This window comes from Rhinolophus ferrumequinum, chromosome 18 (assembly GCF_004115265.2).
Source record: "Rhinolophus ferrumequinum isolate MPI-CBG mRhiFer1 chromosome 18, mRhiFer1_v1.p, whole genome shotgun sequence".
Taxonomy (NCBI): Eukaryota; Metazoa; Chordata; class Mammalia; order Chiroptera; family Rhinolophidae; genus Rhinolophus; species Rhinolophus ferrumequinum.
In genome coordinates, this window is record NC_046301.1 from 54390936 (window position 1) to 54407876 (window position 16941).

Sequence of the window (16941 nt, forward strand, 5' to 3'; positions counted from 1 at the left end):
ATAGTCCCAGAATAGTCTTTATCCAAAGAACTCATTGTTTTTTTGTAGATAATGACATTTGGAAACTAAGATCTGTAGAAATATGCAACATGATTAAAATATATAATTTTTATTTTTCTTATATTGCAGTTTTTGTTTGTTTTAGAAAATTAAATGGTGAATATGGATTTACTAATTCACTTTCTTTTGCATTTCTTCTTTTAGTTCCTCCAGTTATCCGGGTGTATCCAGAAAGTCAGGCTAGAGAACCTGGGGTAACTGCAAGTCTGAGGTGTCATGCAGAGGGCATACCAAACCCTCAGCTGGGCTGGCTGAAGAATGGAATTGATATTACACCAAAGCTGTCCAAACAACTCACACTTCAAGGTGCTTTATACTTGCATTTTTCCCCTGAAATGATCATATAGAAAATTTATACTAAAATTTATGTCACATTTTATATCACTTGGAAAAAAAGAGAAAATGAGACTGGTGGCAACAGAATGTCATGTGTATGGAAAAAAATGTGATCGTACCTAAGACATTATACTTGAAATAGAGTCCTTTAATATTTTTATGGTTTAAATAACAGTCTTGTCATGATGATTCATTATATCATTATTTTGGGGATAAGTAAAATAGTAAATTATCTGTCTTTTAAATACTTGTCCATTGAATTAGCACAGATATGCTGAACAAAATAATTGGATCTCTTCATATAATACATTTCTGAAGTAACTATTTAAATGTTTAAATCATACTTTAAAATATGTGTTATAGAAGGTGTCAATAATGTAGAAATTCTTTAGTGAATATTTTGTCACATACTTGGCATATGAAAAGAGGAAAACTCAAAATGTTACCAAATGTTTCACATTTACATTATTTTAAAGTTATGAAATTATTGCATTCTAATATACAAAATATTCTACATGTTGTAATATTCTAATGTATGTATATATGATTGATCAATTATTATAGATTATAATAAATACAAATACATGGTAAGTGAAAAACAAAAACAGACAATCTGTGTAATATCAAATAATCTAAAAAATGCCATATATTTATTATACTAGGAAGTTTGTATATTTATTTTACTAGGCGGTAAAGACATGTACAAATCTTATTTCCATTGTCAAGAGTAGCACATGATAAGTCATATTCCTGGAGTATCTTTTGCATGGCATTTTATTCCTTTTCCATGCCTTTAAATTCCTTCAATCATACTTTTAGAAATGAATATATTTTCATATTTAAATCATTTCTGTAAGCATAGACTTCTCATTATTCCACTTTAACGATGAATGTTTTCATCAGTTTACATTTTTAAATAAATCTGTTTAGAACATGTACTTATTCACTTTTACAAGTCAAAAATGATGTGTTAAAATATTTTTGACCTTTAAAATCTGAATCCAAGAAATCTCTATATTGATATAAGTAGGCCCAACAAATTTACATGTTTACATCTACTAATTTCATCTTGCTGTCTACAATCTCAGAAGAGGATTGATTTTATTAACAGGAATTAAAGTGAAGAGAGGTCTAATTAGCTTCTGATTTTGTAATTTCTTATTCATTTAATAGTAGTAAACCATATTATATGAACATATATTGCTTCCAGTTACATGTAGGAAGCAAATTTAGGGAGGTGATTACACTCCAGACTCAATATTGAAAGAGTGGGGACCCTTGTAAAATAGCTATTCTCATTTGAAAAACAAGAGAAAAATAGGTAAAGTTTTGAGAGAATATGATAAACAATAAAAGGTGAGTAGAGAGCACAACCAAAGAGATAAATCTGGGTGCGTAGGAGTATGAAATCCCATGTGTCTTCATATACAATTACATATTAGCAAATGCTACAGTTATTTAATTATCCAATTATTCATCAGATGCTTATCTGCATTTCTTTGTGAGGTCCAAGTCTAGGCACTAACTGAACAACTACAGCAATGGATGGGATAATAATGCTAATGAGAGAAAGTAAAATCCTGGAAAAGCAGAAGTATTTTATCGGCAGGCAAATCAAGATAAATTCTACAAAGAGAATAAAAGTCAGCAAAGAGTCAGGAGAACAAAGTGATACTACATAAGAAAAGAAGATAACGCTAAAGATGGCAAAACATTCAATAATGTCAGATGCAGGAAGGTCAAGGAAGGTCATTTAAATGTGCTCATGGGTTAAGTGATTAGTTTGTCTTTGTGACATTGAGAAAACAGTCGCAATCAGTCTTCAGTGAGTTTAGAAATGAAAAGGAGATAAGAGATATAAAAATATCTTTCCAGATTTTGAAGGGAAGAAAGTATATGCTGTTGTAAAGGGTTAGGACTAATGAAGATATTTCTTTCTTGAACAATTGATCAGTTTGAAGGAATATCAGTAACGAGAAAGATGTGTAGATAATGGAGAAGGAGAAAGATGAGCAAAAAGTTAGAGAAATAAATAAGAAAAGAGGGAGGATTTGCCTTGGAAAGAAACAGAGGTAATTTTGGTTGATAAGTACATAAAGTTGAAGATGTATATGGAAACCGGAATTTGGGGGTTAACACACTTTTATTTTCCAGCTTTTATTGAAATTTAATTGACATAACATTGCGTAAGTTTAAGGTATATAACATGATGATTTGATACATGTATATATCGTGAAATTATTTGGCTTTACTTTCTAATCACTTCTAGGTACTTCATAATTTAAAGTTAGTTTTGTAATGGGAAACGTCAAAAAAGAGTAAAGATTTGAAATAAAAGTAGAGTAGGATATGAAAGGCATCTAGCTGTAATGGTCAAGTGAAATGAATATCAAGTAGCATTGAACATCACACAAATTGCAAACTATGACTACGAACATTTGTAAATTTGTTAATATATAGTCTCATGATTTACTCCAAAAAATACGTGCAGGGATCCAGGTGCAGAGATAAGTCAGCTTGTTCTGGTTTGGGAGGTTAATAAATCACATAGGTCAGGATGATAAATGGGTGAAGGAATTGGTAGTTCTGGCAAAAGAGTAGAAAACATCTGGAAATGCTAGATTATGTAGGGAAGGAGGGAAAGACAGTGGGACATGTAGGTTAGAAGAACATGCAAGAATATTGAGAAAACAGAATTTAAGAAGGAAAACATTGACTTGACGTTTCAAAAAAAAATCTAGGGAATTTAGGTAAAATGTGTGGGGTTTGAAAGAACAGCATGTTCTTTGGAGAGGTCCATATTTCACCTAAAACAAGAAGCTGATGCAGCTTAAATACATGGTTCACTCCCTATCTTTTAGAGCAGGAAGCTGCAAATGAAGGCTCAAAGGCTAAATTTGGAAAACTGGCTGTTTTTGTAAATAAAGCATAGTATTACTTGTTTTTAGAACACGGCTACACTTATTTAAAAATATATTGTCTATGGCTGTGATGCTATAGCAGAGGTGACTGGCCAGCAGAGAGACCTTATGACCACAAAGCCTGAAATATTTACTATCTGGCCTTTCACAGCAGAAACAGAAACGAAAGCAAAACCAAAACATTGCCAACCTCTGTTTTGGAGTATTGTTTATCAACAAAGAACGGGGGGAATAGAGGTGCACAGTAGTGTTTATAAATTGAGAAAGAGGTTCAGTGATTCGAATGATTGTCTCACCCCAAACACTCAATGCCTCTCCATATCCCATTCACTTCCCTTGAGAGCCACTGGCTCCTAGAGATGGCATTCAAAATCTTGTCCCAGTAGTTTCCACCTTCTTTCTCCAAACAGCCACACTATTATTTTGTCCCCTGTCACAAATACTTATGTTCCTTTCTACTGCACATGGTGCATGGTGTTTTTGTGACACATACAGAAAGACAGAAGAGGAGAGGGGAGGGCAGGGATAAAAAAGGAAAGGAAAGATGGGAAGAGAGCGGAGGGGGTAGGGCCTCAGAGTTATCATCTAACAATTAAATATCATTTGGGATAATTAAGGAATAATATATGTGAAAACACCTCATATATTGCCAATATTTAGTAAATAACTATATTCTGGTTTCCACATTGAGAAATACAATTCATTATTCAGGGATTAGCTTAAAATATTATTTCACCAAAGTTTAAAAGTTGGAATCTAATCATTTTCTTAACCCTTTGGCTACACATTGACTATATCACTTTCCATATTATAATATCCTTTACTTTAGGTATATTTATGGCACCAGAGTGAAAATCTTGCAGACAAATTACATGTTATTATATTTCTTTTCCCCTTACCTAAGTGTATTATACTTGCATGATGTAGCTCACTCAATTTCTTTATGAAAATGTCTTTTTATATGTATTCTGTAAGTTAATAATATTTAGTTAAGACTTTGGTGAAAGCTTAGGACAAAGGGGATTCTGAATATTAAAAAATAAATATATAAATTAAATTATAGTTATTAATATGAAATACTTCGTATGCAATGTAGGAAATAGGAAATTATTATAAAATATAAAATGTGTGCATTTGATATATAGAGTGTAGGGCTCTCTGTAATAGAATGATGGTGCAGTTTGTGAAACACTTGAATGTTTTTGGAACAATTTGGCATGCCTCCAGAGCATGGAAGTAAGAAGGAAATAGTTTAATTAGGACAAGCTAAGAGAACTGTTTGTGTAATCGGAAAGCACTGTACCAAAACTGAAATTGTAGTTTACAAGTTGCATTTGCCTTCTGTTTTCAGCAAATGGCAGTGAGGTACATATAAGCAACGTGCGCTATGAAGATACAGGAGCGTACACTTGTATCGCAAAGAATGAAGCAGGAGTGGATGAAGACATCTCTTCTCTTTTTGTGGAAGACTCTGCTAGAAAGACCCGTATGTATTGAACACAAACACGCACAAAGACCACACGCGCTCACACACACACACACACACACAACTTCGTACTGAACTTCACAGTTAAGCCTTTTTCAAAAACCAAACGCACCAGAAAACTCTGAGATGAAAAATGCATTAAATAAAGTTTCAGACATAGGAAAGATAGGAATCTTGAACTATCAAAAGTAGATTTAAGGATTGAAAAGCAAACTTGCGAATTTTTTGGTAACAACACTATAATGATTTTGTTTCTTTTGCAAGTGTACATAAAATATTTCAGTTCCTATCTTCCCATTTGCTCATACAAGAATTTAAGTGCATTTTGAAATCTCTCTCCCAAATGACTTGGAGAATTTAGTGTCAAAAGATAACAAAAGGACATCCTATAGGTTTAATAATTGGATGTCTTCCTTTTTCTGTTAGTTGTATTGCAGTTGGTGGCACGATAGCTGTAGAACATCAGTCCTTTGCAGCAGTAACTGTGGTTACTACCAGCATAAGACACTCACTGCCCTGCCACCAACACCACTCCATGCACAGTTCTTTGTTTAATGCTAGAAGTCCTTTGTCGTCACTGTACATGTCTCCTGGTTGGATTATGAAGTAAGAAGAAAAATATACTGTCTTTCGTTTAAAATAATTACTTGGTGAAAGGAATATGGATGGGTTGGGGATACTAAAGATGGATTTTTGGTTATAGTTGAATTGCTTGTTTTGGAATTGGGTTTAGCTGACCTTTGAACAACATGGCAGTTAGGGGTGCTACCCTCACCCATTTGATAATCACGTATAACTTTTGACTCCCCCCAAAGTTAACTACTAATAGCCTACTGTTGACCAGAAGCTTTACTGATAACAATCAATGGACACATATTTTCTATGTGATATGCGTTATATACTGCATTCTTTCAATAAAGTAACCTACAGAAAATGAAATATTGCTAACAAAATCAAAAGGAAGAGACAATACCTTTACACTATTCATTGAAAAAAAAAATCCACATATAAGTGGAACTGTACAGTTCAAACTAGTGTTGTTCAAGGGTCGGCTGTATTCCTTGCTCCTCCATCTAATTTGTTATACCCATTTACATCTCTGATTAATCTAAGCTTGTGCAGAGCCCTGATATTTAGAAAGTCCTCTAGTTTTTCTGAACCCAGTTTTTTTTTTTTTTTTTTGTAGGAAGGGTAAGGCATTGTCCCAGGAATCTTCTTATTTTTTAAATCAATGAGTGCTTGTAGATATGAAACGATCCAATGAAGAAAGAGAATCTTATCCAGATCCTTTTCTATATTTGTTCTGGCTAGGACATCCATCATTACAAACAAATACTTAAAAAAAGAAAATTCTTAAGGTGAAAAAAGAGAAAAGAAAGCTGGATTTAATGACTTGGATAAGTTGCAAAAAATAATTTCTTCACTCTTAAGTATTTCTTCTAAATACCAATTTGCAATTCACTTCCTATTAAAAATTAATTTTTAATAAGTAATGGAAGACTAGTTTTTTTCCTCTTTCATGATGACGTTTGTGAGACATTTTCACTTCAATACTCTATTCTTATTTTCAGTTAATGTCAGTCATTATTTTCAATATGTTTTTCTGTTTACAAAATTAAAACACCTAGCCATATTTCCTTTGATCCATAAATCACTATCTATTAGTTGTACATTTGAAGACAATTTTAAAGGAAGATTTAATATAATTTTATTCATAAATTTAGTCATATGAATGTTTAATTATATGAAATCATGTTTTCATTTTATTTTACTTTTACTTCAAATTCCTAGATGTAAAATAACACATTTTAAATAAGTTTTTGAGATTATGTTAGTAGCATGCTGTGAAAAGAAATAAAACTTTTATAAGACATAGCACTGCACACCTTACTACATCTATATAAAACTTTCAAAGTCATTATATAAGAAAAAATACAAGTGAAAGATTTAGAGAGCTTTTTTCCTAAGTCTGGACATACAATATTTATAGATGCTACTTATGTATTGAAGTTACATGACAGTTTCAAGAATAAAAAGTGAAAGCTAATGGAATTTAGTTATTAATTAATTTTGGTAAGTATATAACATACTGGTTAGTTCTACCTTCTTAATAAATTTTAAGTGCACAAAGCCATATTGTTAAATATAGGCACGAGGTCGTACAGCAGTTCTCCAGAATCCATTCAATTTGTATAACTGTAACTTTACACCCATGGAAAAACTTTCTATTTCTCCCTCCTCCCCATCTCTGACAACCACAAATCTTTTCTATTTCTATGATTTTTACTCTTTTAGATACCTGATATCGGTGCAGTTATGTACTATTTTTCCTTCTGTGACTGGCCTGTTTCAATTAGAATGAAATCTGCCAGGTCCATTCATGTTGTCACAAATTATAGGATTTCCTTCTTTTTAAGGCTGAATAATATTCCTTTGTATGTATACATGGCATTCTCTTTATCCATTCATTTGTTGATAGATAATTGGTTTTGTTTCCATACATTCACTCTTGTGAATGATAGTGCAATGAACGTGTGAGTGCGTGCAGATATCTCTTTGATCCTGATTTTTTTTTCTTGGATAAATACAAAGGGATTTCTGGAACATATGCTAGTTCTGTTTTAATTTTTTTGAGGAACTTCCATCATGTTTTTCATACTGGCTGTACCATTTTCTATCCCCATCAATAGGGTGCAATGGTCCCAACTTCTCTACATCCTCATCAAGGCTTTTATCTTTTGTTATTTTAATAATAATCATCCTAACAGATATGATAGGGTATCTCATTGTGGTTTTGATTGTCATCACTGATGATTAGTGATGCAGAACACATTTTTATGTATCTGCTGGCCATTTGTATGTCTTCTTTGGAGACATGTCTGTTCAAATTTTGCCCATTTTTTAAAATTAGGTTATTTCATTTAAATTCTATTGAGTTAGAGGAGTTCCTTGTATGTTTTGGAAATCAAATGCTTAACAGATATATAGATTAAAAATATTTCTGCCACTCTGTAGGTTGCTATTTCACTTGGTTTATTGTTTCCTTTGAAGACTTATATTGTTAAAATGCCCACAGTACCCAAAGTGATTTATGGTTCAATGCTATGCCCATCAAAATCCCAAAGGCATTTTTCTACGTAAATAGAAAAATTGTCCTAAACTTCATGGAACAACAAAAGATCCAAAGTGATCTTGAGAAAGAAAAACAAACTTCCTAATTTCAAAATACATTGCAGAGCTATAACACTTAAAACAGTATGGTACTGACATAAAGGCCAATGTATGGACCAATAGAAGAGAATAGAAAACCCAGAAATAAATCCATAAATATACAGGCAACTTATCTTTGACAAGGATGCCAAAATATACATTGGAGAAAAGAAAATCTTTTTAAGAAATGATGCTAGGAAACTGAATTTCCACATGCTAAAACATGAAATTGAACCACTGTTTTACATCATACACAAAAATCAACTCAGAATTGATTAAACCCTTAAACACAAGACCAAAACTATAAAACTACTATAAGAAAACATAAGGGAAAAGCTTCATGACTTTGGTCTTGAAGATGAAACAAACAGATTTTAGTTGTAACCCAGAAGTCTCGAGCATTGCGGATTTATATTTGTAGTCTACCTTTTTATAGGCATGCAAATACAGTGTCTTTCAAATAACAAAGTTATCTCTTATTTAAATAAATACCTTTAATTTTTAACCCCCCCACACACAGATTTGCTATAATGGTTATTAAAAACATAGCCTATATATGGCCATTGATGTGAAAGTGCTCATTTTTGGAAATTTATGCACATAATTAAAATCAGGATAGTACTAAATTAGTAAACCAACTGAGTAGAATATTAATAGCTACAGAAGAGAATAAACTAAAAATGTAAGGATGTCTATATGGTAGAAGACAGTTTCCCTTGGGATGTTTCCTAGTACTCAATAAACTGTCAGAGTTCCATATAAGAAAAAACAAAATCAAAATCAGGTGGAGATTACATTAGGGAAAACTACAGCCTTTTTTAATCCATATCTTAAGGACTGCTCTGGATTCTCTTCTAGTAACTCCATGAACAAATACCAATATTAATTATACAAGGCACATTTGTATTTAGACAGATATTTTCAGAAAAGCCAAAGGAGACAGTCACAGACCCATCAATGATGACCTATAGATGATTGGATAAAGAAGATGTGGTACATATATACAATGGAATATTACTCAGCCGTAAGAAAAGGTGAAATACTACCATTTGCGACAACATGGATGGATCTTGAGATCATCATGCTAAGCAAAATAAATCAGACAGAAGAAGGCAAGAACCATATGCTTTCACTCAAATGTGGGATAGAAAACAGAAAGCAATAAACAAGACAAACAAACAGAAACTGAAGAACACAGATAACAATTTAGTGTTACCAGAGGGTAAGGCAGGAGGGCATTAGAAGAGGGTAAAGCGGTGACAGAAGAAGATTTGGTGACAGGAGATTTGACTTTGGGTGGTGAACACACAATGCAATATATAGATGATGTATTATATAATTGCACATTTGAAACCTATATAAGTTTATTAACCAATGTCACCCCAATAAATTTAATAAAAAAGGAAAAAATAATCATTCTATTACATAATAGCCCATTACATAACTTCTCTGAGCTATTATATAACCTCTTTGAGTTTTAATTTGCTTACCTGTATTATGAAGTAAATATTAACTCACTAAGGTATTTCTGTGCATATATTTACAAAGCACTGACCATACTGCTAGACATAAAGTAACTCTTCCTCTGTCATGATTATTTACTGAAAATAATTATGTATTCCTTGCTACAAACATTGACAAAAATAATTTTTAAAAGGCTGGATAATAAAATGATTATTGGAAATCAGAGTTTCCAAAGTGAATCCTATGTACAGATTGATATAGAGATTGATATAGATATAGAGATAGATGTAGAGACAGATACATAATAGATAGATATGAGGTATAATATGAGGTATATTATGAGATATATATATATATATATATATATATATGAGGTATAATATGAGGTATATAGATAGATATGAGGTATAATAGAAATAATAGAAAGAGGTAAGAGTATATATGGGCATTTATATTATATATAATCAAACATAAAATATCATTATTTTTGAGAATCCACTTTTCTCAGAGTCAAAGCAAAAGCTACACATTATTTCCCCTTCACATTGCAAAAATTATCTACCAATTATATTTTTAATATTATTGCATAATGTGCTTTTCTTCTCTTTTTGTGAAAGATGCAGAGAAGAGAGGTGCTGAATTCCATAGAGACATCAATAAAAATGGGGAAAGAGTTACAACTTTTGGACGAAATTACACAACACAGACTTACTTTGTTTGGCTACAGCTTCACAGTAATCATCCAGCAATTTTCTACATAATAGAGCAGTCATGGTAGTATCAGTCACATTTTTTTCTTATACAGCATTTCCCAGTGAGATGATACTGTTGAGTGACAGTTCGCACAAAGCATCATATGGCTAAGGAGCTTATGTTTTGCTTGTAGCCTAACCTTTGAATTGGAAAACCTTGAGTTACAGTGCCCAACTTTGTCAACAAACCTCGTTGGAAGTTTTCTCATGTGACAAATTGAACCACAAAAAAGTAGTTCAAAATAACATACTCCCACAGTTACATTAGAGATAGGGTTTCATGACTGAGATTTAATGGAGTGATATACAGGGAGGATTTAAATGTGAAGAGTGCAAATGGGCCATAGTAGATTGTGGGGTGCTTATAACACGGAGTAGGAGAAGATGATGTAAAATACGTGAGGGGTTTTAGGTAGAAGTAAATGTTATTTATTTGAAAATGTCTTGCACATGGCATAAGCACTTGAGACATTTCTATTTCCAAAGGAGGTCAATTCCCAGATGATAATTCATCTTCAGGATTAAGATAAATGAAAAGTGATGTGTATATAGGCTGCTATTGGAAGCTTTTAAGTTACTGGCTGCATTAAGCACTGAGCACAGATTATATCACACCTTGCTAGGATTTTAGTAAAGAATATGATTAATCTAGCTCTTTGCAAATATTAGGATGTGATTTCTGGATATATTATAATAGTATATACACCTTTTCTTTTATCATTGTCTCAGGCAGCTTACATCTGGAAATATCGGGCTATTGCAGCAAGCGTTAGGTTAGAATTAACTTCAATAAATTAATATTGTGTGACTATTAGGAAATACAATTAATTGTGAGTCTTTAAAAGAATAAATGTGTTAAACTGTACAAGCTTACTTGAATAAACACATTATGTAATGCTCATACAAATTAATAATTATAAAAATGCAATGAGTGTAATTCACAATGCATAGTATAATTAATAAATATAGAAAAATTAATTGACCTCCCTAGGATCTATTTACTTCCTCTTTTTAAAAAAATCAGAAAAATACCTACTTCAAAAGGGCAGTTACATATATTTAATGATATCATCTAGGTAGGATCTTATTAATGTTTAAAGAGGCTAGGAAGATAATATAAATAGATGAATAGCATAGTCTGTAAACAGGTATAGATGAAGCAGAACGCAGCAGTCATTGATTAATAATAATTTTTATACTCAACCAATGTGAAGTAGGTAGAATATTTAGGAATAAGAAAAATATCTAATTAAAGATAAGGTATAGATATCACATAGCTAGGGTGAGATTTTAATCCTGATAATTATGAATTAAGTACTAAAATTAAAGAGAACCAAATAACAAATATTTGAGGAAAAATGAAATAAATCAATAAATGAATAGTATGGTTGATTTTTATTTAACATTCACTAACTATTATACAATATAGGGGCTATACTAAAAACATATTAAATCAGAGTGAACAAGTCATATTTCTTTTGAAAAGCAAAAAAAAAAACCCTATTTATTTCATACTTGTCATAGACATTTACATATTAGTAAGCTTATTATGAAATAAAATGCACTTAGGGTAGATAATCAGACTCATGTCAAGGTTAACCATGCTTGATAAGCATTTATTATTTTATGAGATGTCATTATTTGTCATGAATTGTAATAGTCATGCTCTCAATTTGGCCAATGACATTGTCACATCCTGTAAAATAACTTGTTCCATCAATCCTTTCATCTCTTGACCCAGAACACTCTGAAATTATCTGCCTCTCAATTTCCATATCCAAAGGCTATATTTTTTAATATTTTAATATCACACTTCAGTGTCATTATATAGATCTATTTCTAACATGTTGCCATTTTTACATAATAGTAGAGACTTATTATCTAACAGGATCCTATGTGTTCTTAACATCATCAAATTTACTGGTTTACAACAATCATAAGCAATTTAGCATTTCTATTGCTTACAAAACAAAAGAAGACTCAAAGATTTCTTACTAGATTTGTTGCCTACGTTTTGTCTGCAAGGCATTATTTACCTTTAAGGGAATATTAATATCTCATATTACACAATGGCAATTTGCCTAATTTATTTTACGATAAAATGAAGCAAGTGATGATGACATTTTATTTAAATTACTTCAGTCAGGCAGACTAAATAAGTTTATAGACAGTGACAGTGCTGAGTATAAAATTCTGTGAAAGTTTTAGGTAACCTACATACAAATACTTTGTTGGTGGTGTTCAGGAGAAAATGTTAGATTCACCTTGAGTTTCCATGATTCTAGAGGCCTTACACTTGGTGAATTTTTTTCATAATAACTCTGCACTTAGATTTAAAAAGAAGTTAGAACTATCATCACTCCATGATTTTCTTAGAGTCCTCTGTTATAGAAATTCAGTCAGAAGAATAGTGAAAGTGTGTGAAGAGTTAATAAAACAAATGTGTCCTTGAAATGCTCAGGCTCTGGGGTGAAGGGCTGAAGTAAGGAGCCTTCTTCAAGTTTTGTGAAGTCAAATTTATGCCACACATTTTTATCAACTGTATGCAAAGAGCCCAGATTATACGTATGTGTGCCCTGTTGTCCTATGTTGCCCAGATATCTGAATACCGATAGAACTGATTGTTAGACGAATATGCCAGAAAGAATAAGTCAGACAGATTGATTATTGCTCTGCTTCCTTCTCTGCTTTATCTTCCAACTTTGAGCACATTTCCATATTTGTGTTATACGTGAAATATAACATTACATATGAAAGATTATTAAATATGGAATTTCTTAAAGGGCACTTTTTCTGTTTTATGCTGTAAAATTGTGTGCCAATTTAAAATCTTTCCCCTAAATATTAGCTGCTATTTTTCTAATACATATATTTACACTAACATGCTAATAGAAAGTGAAAATATGTTTCTAGATGCAGTTGGGATTCAAAAGACAGATTATACTATAGACTAAAGGAAAAAAGTGTTCTTTTCTAATTTAATCATGCTAATAGTCAAGACTATATATATGTATATTACAACTAATATTGTGCTATTAATGATTATTCTAAGGTAAATATCACAATGGATTTTAAGGTTATGTTTCAAAGGCAGAATAAACATCAGAGAAAACAGTGTGATTACATTAAAATTAAGAAGTTCTAATTGTAAATATTGGCCCTGAAGATATTGTCAGTACAGAAAACTGACAGAAACTTAGTGTCATAGATGATAGACAGATAGATGATGGATAGATAATAGATAGATGATAGACAGACAGCTAGATGTAAGTGAAACAATCCAAAAGAAAACTAGTCCACAGTTTTAAAGAGACCTTTCAGAGATAAGAGACAATGAAAAGCCAATACACATTATGAAAAGATGTTAATCCCTGTTAACATTCAATGTGAGGTTGATTTATCATTAGTTTTCAAGGAAACACACCTTATAAGCACACAGAAATACCATTTCACATCCATTAGAAGTTAAAAGCTGTGTAATACCAAGACTTGATGAGATTTGAAAAAATAGGAGTCGTTACACATTACTAGAAGTGTCAGTTTCCCACCTTTGGGTAGCCCTTTGGCATTATTGGTTGGAGTTAATTTTGCATATACCTGGGAAACCCACAATCACATATAGTAGAGACACACTGACCTGCCATATGTTCAGAAATTATTTAGGAAGAACCTGCCGTGTATTTAATATTTTGCTATACTTTATAATTGCTTTTTAATTCACCTTTTAATTATCTTCATATTTCTATTGCATCCAAACTAACTTAATTTAAATACTTTTTACAATCACTGTAATTGGATTTATGTAACTTAAATGTGTGTGTGAAGCTAGTTACCTCCCCAAGTGCCTAAATACCATTTCAGTGTTCCTCCAAACTTACCTATTTGTTTAATTGTCTATTAGAAAAATGACTTAACAAAATTTCTAAAGTTAATGAGAGTTTTCATTGTAAGGAGAACAAAAAAAATCTACAGTAACAATAGGCTTGTTGATTTGTGCTTTTACCTAGTAAATATTTGTTGAAGAAAGAACAAACACAAACCATGTTGCTAGTATATGCCTAGCACTGAATAAGACACTTGTGACCTTTCAGAAAGGCTATAGTTTAGTTCAGAAAGGAAACCATAATATATAGAATAAAACAGTTGCCGTAGTAGACATACAAGCCAAGTACGATAACATTGCAGACAAAAAAAACCCCATCAAATTCCAACTGGGTTTCATAGTCTTTATTAAGGGAATACATTTGAGGTAATATTTGGTTGGTGTATGTAGTGATACTTCCATAGTTAGAGACTTAAATGTATGTCAAACGCAGCGAAGACTTATGAAGTCCATGGTGGGTTTCATTAACTTTGTGTAACATATAATCATAGAAATATTCTCTGAGCATTTGCCTTGTTCTTTTGGTTTTTTTTTGGTTTATATACCACATATCAGTGAAATCATATGGTTCTCTGCTTTTTCTGTCTGACTTATTTCGCTTAGCATCATACTCTCAAGATCCATCCATGTTATCACAAATTTTCCTATATCATCTTTTCTTACCGCCGAATAGTATTCCATTGTGTATATATACCACAACTTCTTTATCCATTCATCTATCGAAGGACATTTTGGTTGTTTCCATGTCTTGGCCACCATAAGCAAAGCTGCAGTGAACATTGGAGCACACGTGTCTTTATGGATAAATGTTTTCAGATTTTTTGGGTAGATACCCAGGAGAGGGATTGCTGGGTCATATGGTAATTCTATTCGTCATTTTTTGAGGAACCTCCACACTGCCTTCCATAACGGCTGCACCAGTCTGCATTCCCACCAACAGTGTATGAGGGTTCCTTTCTCTCCACAGCCTCTCCAACACTTGTTATTTGTCTTGTTGATGATAGCCATTCTAACTGGGGTGAGGTGATATCTCATTGTGGTTTTTATTTGCATTTCTCTGATGATTAGTGATGTTGAGCATTTTTTCATATGTCTATTTGCCATTTGTATGTCCTCTTTGGAGAAATGTCTCTTCAGGTCCTCTGCCCATTTTTCAGTTGGGTTGTTTGTTTTTTTGTTGTTGAGTTTCTTGAGTTCCTTGTATATTTTGGATATTAGCCCCTTATTGGAGGCACTGTTTGCAAAACTCTCCCATTCAGTTGGTTGCCTCTTTATTTTGTCGATGGTTTCTTTTGCTGTGCATAAGCTTTTAAGTTTCATATAGTCCCATGCGTTTATTTTAGTTTTTACTTCCATTGCCTTTGGAGTCAAATTCATAAAATGCTCTTTGAACCCAAGGTCCATAAGTTTAGTACCTATGTTTTCTTCTATGCAGTTTATTGTGTCAGGTCTTATGCTTAAGTCTTTGATCCATTTTGAATTAATTTTGGTACATGGTGAAAGATAGCAGTCCAGTTTCATTCTTTTGCACATGGCTATCCAATTCTCCCAGCACCATTTATTGAAGAGGCTGTCTTTCCTACATTGTATGTTTTTAGCTTCTTTGTCAAAAATTATCTGTCCATATTTATGTGGTTTTATTTCTGGGTTCTCAATTCTATTCCATTGGTCTATGTGTCTGTTTTTCTGACAATACCATGCTGTTTTTATTATTGTAGCCCTGTAGTACAAGCTAAAGTCAGGGAGTGTGATACCTCCAGTATTGTTCTTTTTTCTTAAGATTGCTTGGGTTATTCGGGGTCTTTTGTGCTTCCAAACAAATCTGATGATTTTTTGTTCTATTTCTTTAAAAAATGCCATTGGGATTTTGATGGGAATTGCATTCAATCTGTATATTGCTTTGGGTATTATGACATTTTAACTATGTTGATTCTTCCAGTCCATGAGAACAGAATGTCTTTCCATTTCTTTGTGTCTTCTTCAATTTCTTTTAAAAATGTCTTATAGTTTTCAGCATATAGGTCTTTCACATCCTTGGTTAAGTTTATTCCTAGGTATTTTATTCTTTTTGCTGCAATTGCAAAAGGAATTGTTTTTTGTATTTCTTTTTCTGAGATTTCATTGTTAGTATATAGGAATGCAATGGACTTCTGTACGTTGATTTCGTAGCCAGCAACTTTACTGTATTCATTGATTCTTTCTAATAGCTTTGTGGTGGAGTCTTTAGGGTTTTCTATATATAGCATCATGTCATCTGCAAAGAGTGACAATTTAACTTCTTCATTCCCAATTTGGATGCCTTTTATTTCTTTCTCTTGTCTGATTGCTCTGGAAAGGACTTCCAACACTATGTTGAAAAGCAGAGGTGACATGGGACAGCCCTGTCGTATTCCTGAACGTAGAGCAAAGGGCTTCAGTTTTTCACCATTAATTATGAGATTAGCTGAGGGCTTGTCATATATGGCCTTTATTATGTTAAGGTATTTTCCTTCTATACCTATTTTATTAAGTGTTTTAATCATAATGGATGTTGTATGTTGTCAAATGCTTTTTCTGCATCAATTGATATAATCATATGATTTTTGTCCTTTATTTTGTTTATGTGATGAATCACATTGATGGATTTGCAGATGTTGAACTATCATTGTGCCTTGGGGATGAACCCCAGTTGGTCGTGATGAATAATCTTTTTAATGCATTGTTGTATTCGATTTGCTAGAATTTTGTTTAGGATTTTTGCATCTGTATTCATCAGAGATATTGGTCTGTAGTTTTCTTTTTTTGTGTTGTCCTTACCAGGTTTTGGTATCAGGGTAATGTTGGCCTCAT

General features: G+C 32.3%; 1 protein-coding gene across 1 annotated transcript in view; it reads left to right on the forward strand.

Moving 5' to 3' along the window:
* Window positions 1–16941, forward strand: part of FSTL5 (follistatin like 5) — a 631294-nt gene that overhangs the window by 499232 nt on the left and 115121 nt on the right. Inside the window, exons 9-10 of the mRNA XM_033135298.1 lie at window positions 205–366; window positions 4669–4803. Coding sequence (XP_032991189.1) covers window positions 205–366; window positions 4669–4803 — 297 coding nt within the window. The remainder of the gene's footprint in view (window positions 1–204; window positions 367–4668; window positions 4804–16941) is intronic.